Source organism: Limulus polyphemus, unplaced genomic scaffold (assembly GCF_000517525.1).
Source record: "Limulus polyphemus unplaced genomic scaffold, Limulus_polyphemus-2.1.2 Scaffold9648, whole genome shotgun sequence".
NCBI lineage: Eukaryota > Metazoa > Arthropoda > Merostomata > Xiphosura > Limulidae > Limulus > Limulus polyphemus.
Window position 1 is genome coordinate 17,324 of NW_013675258.1, and position 4,845 is coordinate 22,168.

General features: G+C 34.1%; 1 protein-coding gene across 1 annotated transcript in view; it reads left to right on the plus strand.

Annotated features, from left to right (window-relative positions):
* Positions 1–4,434, plus strand: part of LOC106476020 — a gene marked incomplete at its 3' end in the record, with an annotated part of 20,864 nt that extends 16,430 nt beyond the window's left edge. Inside the window, exons 9-13 of the mRNA XM_022380004.1 lie at positions 1,013–1,161; positions 1,965–2,110; positions 2,415–2,511; positions 3,107–3,254; positions 4,197–4,434. Coding sequence (XP_022235712.1) covers positions 1,013–1,161; positions 1,965–2,110; positions 2,415–2,511; positions 3,107–3,254; positions 4,197–4,434 — 778 coding nt within the window. The remainder of the gene's footprint in view (positions 1–1,012; positions 1,162–1,964; positions 2,111–2,414; positions 2,512–3,106; positions 3,255–4,196) is intronic.
* Between the last annotated feature and the right edge of the window lie 411 nt (positions 4,435–4,845).

The following is a 4,845-nucleotide window of genomic DNA, read 5'->3' on the forward strand; positions in this document are numbered from 1 at the left end:
GTTCTACTGTAAACACAGAATTTTACCGAACACATTTTAACGTTCTACTGTAAACACAGAATTTTACTCTACCACATTTTAACGTTCTACTGTAAACACAGAATTTTGCTCTACCACATTTTAACGTTCTACTGTAAACACAGAATTTTACCGAACACATTTTAACGTTCTACTGTAAACACAGAATTTTACTCTACCACGTTTTAACGTTCTACTGTAAACACAGAATTTTACTCTACCACATTTTAACGTTCTACTGTAAACACAGAATTTTATCGAACACAATATCCTGTAACGTAACATAAAACTGTCTCCGCTGTACAGCTCTGGAGTTGTGCAAAGTAGTGGGATTTTCAGTTTATCTCATGTGTCTACAGCTCTGAAACTATACATAGTTAGTACAGTCAGTTAGCTCGTGCGTACAGCCCTAAAATTGTATACTTTAGTAGGATTTTTAGGGTTTTTGTTATTATTATTTTAAAATTTTAAAAAATATGTTTTTTTCTAGTGTTAGGAATTTTAAAGAAACACTAATAGTAATACAAAGATTAAAAACATAAACAAACGACATTAAGCTAGAATAGTTTGTGATATCAAGACCTTGTTTTTGCGGGGTTTGTAGAAGAAAACAGGGGGTATCATACCCCTCAGCTGATAATAGTTAAGATTGATAATAAACGTAATAAACAAACTTTATGTCAGTTGTTTAGGGTACAACAAGTTCTTTTTTATTAAACTCTGGGGTTTGTAGTCCAGCCGGACTCTTAGCTTCGTCAGTAACAAAATACAACTAATATAACAGGGTTGAAATAGTGTTATACATCCTTCTGATTGACATAATATCACTTATTAATGACTTTAAGATCACGATTCAACACTAAATACTGACTTTCACTGTTTAACAAGTCCTCTTGCTAGTTAGGGTTTCTCCTCTGTAGCTCCTGGTATATTAATTAAATGTTGGAACATTCCAGTTGTATGGCTGTAATCATCTGTATTATTTCGTACCTAGTTTGGAGATGTCATGACTAATATAGTTGTAGTCCAGTTCAACGACTACGTGCAGACATCACGTGACAAAGTCTACAATCTCACGTGCTACCTTTCTGGGGGCGGAGAAACGGTAGTGACGTCAAGCTTCCTAGACACGCGAGCATCTGGGTACGTAAATTTCTGATGAAAGTATGAAACTAGTTTATTAATTAATCGTTTAGTATTTGTAGTTAAGTGTTTGTAGCCACTAAACAATATCCTGTTACAGCCAGGTTAAAACAAAGAAGAAATTCTTAAAATCTAACTTTCGAACAATCGGAATATAATATTTATCACTTACAACAACAACAACAACAAAAAAAAACAATCAGTAAACCAGAAAAACCCAATTCCCAGAAAATAAAACAATATGTCAAACCACCTCTCAATATGGGGAAATAATTTTTTTCTAGCTATATATCGTGAACTAACTTATTTCCGAGTGGTTAGAGTACGAGATTACATCTCGTGTAACTAGCTATTACAATAAATCTACATAATCGTACACAACATTAATACCTGTACGTCGATCACCGCTAGAAGAAGCTCAAAATGAACATGGTCTAGATAGAAGATAAGTTAGTGTTTTAATATAACTAAAATTTAACTAAATGATAGAAGGAATGATAAACAAAATAAAAGTAGAATTTACTGTCTCACACTTGACATCCTAACGTGATCTGTTTGGATATATTAAATTTCAATAGAAGCGAATATTAAAATAGCAAAAAAAAAACAATTTTTCCCTCTTTGTTAAATAAAATACTTGGAGAGTATTTAAAAGTCTTAGTTTTTTGTAACATATATAGATATTAACGTCATAAATATCGCTTCGGTGACAACGAGATGTCGCTTCAAATTACGTAATCATTGTTACAGTTCTTAACTAAAAATGCTGTTCTAATTATACCGACAACTTCGAACAATTTCAGACGCCACCCAACCCAAATCGAGCACCTGCCAGCTCAGAATATCCTAACCTCTAGTGTCGTGTTGAGAATTCTGTATCGTGGTGTTCCAACAAATACTATCGCTGTGGGCGACTTGTTGACTTTTAGGCTGGAAACACGTGGACAATGTAAGCTTTAAAACCACTTTATTATATTGTAATAATAACGTCACTTGGGTCTTTGATGCAACGTTTTAAATATCTCCAGATTTATTGATCAAGGTAGTGAGAAAAAATAAGAAATAGGCTATAAAAGGAATGTTTATTTTGATAACTTATGTTTAATATGGCATGGAATATTTAAAATAACCTGATAATATAAATTTAAAAATAAAGATTTTATCAAACTTCAACATAAAGTTTGTGTTAGTTTTTAAAAAGTGTGTGTACTTCAGAAATAATTTTCTATCTGTCTTGGCTGATGTTCGGACAGATCGGTACGACTTTTTTACTGGTGACATCTTCGCTACCAACGTCATCGCCAAAGATCCGTACTCGGGAAGAGAAGTACACCTACTTGACTCTAGAGGGTAAGGTTCTTATTCTATGAATATTTATATATTATCCTTAAGCCTTAATGTACGTTTATGTATTATCCTTAAGCCTTATTGTATGTTTATATATTATCCTTAAGCCTTAATGTATGTTTATGTATTATCCTTAAGCCTTAATGTATGTTTATTTATTATCCTTAAGCCTTAATGTATGTTTATTTATTATCCTTAATGTATGTTTAGTTATTATCCTTAAGCCTTAATGTATGTTTATGTATTATCCTTAAGCCTTAATGTATGTTTATATATTATCCTTAAGCCTTAATGTACGTTTATATATTATCCTTAAGCCTTAATGTACGTTTATGTATTATCCTTAAGCCTTAATGTACGTTTATGTATTATCTTTAAGCCTTAATGTACGTTTATGTATTATCCTTAAGCTTTAATGTACGTTTATGTATTATACTTAAGCCTTAATGTACGTTTATGTATTATCCTTAAACCTTAATATATGTTTATGTATTATCCTTAAGCCTTAATGTATGTTTATGTATTATCCTTAAGCCTTATTGTATGTTAATATATAGTATTCTTAGACTTTTATGCATATATGTTTATTTCATTTTAGCTGTCCTATCGACCTTTACGTATTTCCTGAGTTACATCGAACACCAGATGGCGCTCTCGAAGCAGACTTTTATGCGTTTAAAATCCCCGACTCCACTTTATTGGTATTTCAGGCAACAGTTCGTACCTGTCGTGGACCATGTGAACCAGTAAGTTCTAGAAGCGTGTTATGATGTCACACTCCGCCAACTTCTCACAAATCATGTGCCTAAGCATATTATAATACACAAATTGTTAATGTATCGTATAGGTTTAGCTACTGTGTACATTATATATTTAACCCAACTTTTGATGCTCATTCAAGATTCTATATAACAATGATTAAAAAAACAACAACGTATTTTATTATCTCGAACTAAAATCTAAGGAAAACAGTTTTTCAAGTCACTATAGATTAAAAAACAGAACAAAATTAAGTTAATTCACAAAAATATTATTAATTGAACAGTGAAGAGAAAACTCTGATCTTTCTAGGCCCGGCATGGCCAGGTGATTAGGGCACTCGACTCGCAATCTGCAGGTTCGAATCCCCGTCACACCAAATATGATCGCCCTTTCCGCCATGGGGGCATTATAATGTGACGGTCAATCCCACTATTCGTTGGTAAAATAGTAGCCCAAGAGTTGGCGGTGGGTGGTGATGACTAGTCTTACACTGCTAAATTAGGGACGGCTAGCGCAGATAGCCCTCGTGTAGCTTTGCGCGAAATTCAAAACAAACAAACTGATCTTTCTAAACTATATATAAAATCCTCTTTGTAGGTGGAAATTATATGAAAAACATTGTATAATCTTTTGGTTCTCATATTCAGTAGCCGCTGAACGTTTTACCCAATTCTTCCAATGAAAGTTGTTGATAGGTGTCGCTTATTCCTTTTACCCAATTCTTCCAATGAAAGTTGTTGATAGGTGTCGCTTATTCCTTTTAAACAAATTTTCTAATCAAAGTTGTTGTTGATGACGTGTAGTCCGTTTACTCACTAATTATAATTCAATATGGTGCATAAGAAAGAGCCGTGGTTACTACTGGTTGAGATTTTCTTACTGTAGTAGTAGTAACTGATATGGATAATTTTGTTATTTTACGACAGGTCATATGTAGTGACCCCGGTAGACCAGGTACTTTTCCCTCCTGGGGACGCCGAAAGAGGGCAGCATCAAATGGGACAGCACCCGCGGAACCTGCTGCCCCACCCATCCACTTGACACAGACAAACACGACAACAGTTCCAGCTAATAATACAGGGGAAGAAGAGAAAGAGGATGTACACGAGCTCTTGAACGTCTACTTATCGCGATCTGATATACCATCCGAAGGTCCAACAGCAAGTACGTTCAAAATATGATTTTCAGTTGTTTTTTTTAAGGTTTGCTTCAAATGAAATGATAATTTTATTTTAAATCGCTCACAAAATAATCGCAGTGGTATCTCTTTGAAGTTAGAGAAATTTTGACATCATCTTCATCATATTTGTTTGCACATTATCTGTTGACAATTGCATTAAATTCTCAGAAAATAATCAAGCTTTCTCGTAGTGGTTAAGGTGCTCGAATGGCAACCTGCGGGATCAAACCCTGTCACCTGTCAGTTGCTGGGGCGTATAATGTTTTGGTCAATCCGTTGGTAGATAAATAGCCCAAAACTTGGCGGTGGGTGGTGTTGATTAGCTGCCTCCCCTTTAGTCTATCACTACAAATTAGTACAGATAGTCTTTGAGTAGGTTTTGCAAAATTCAACTA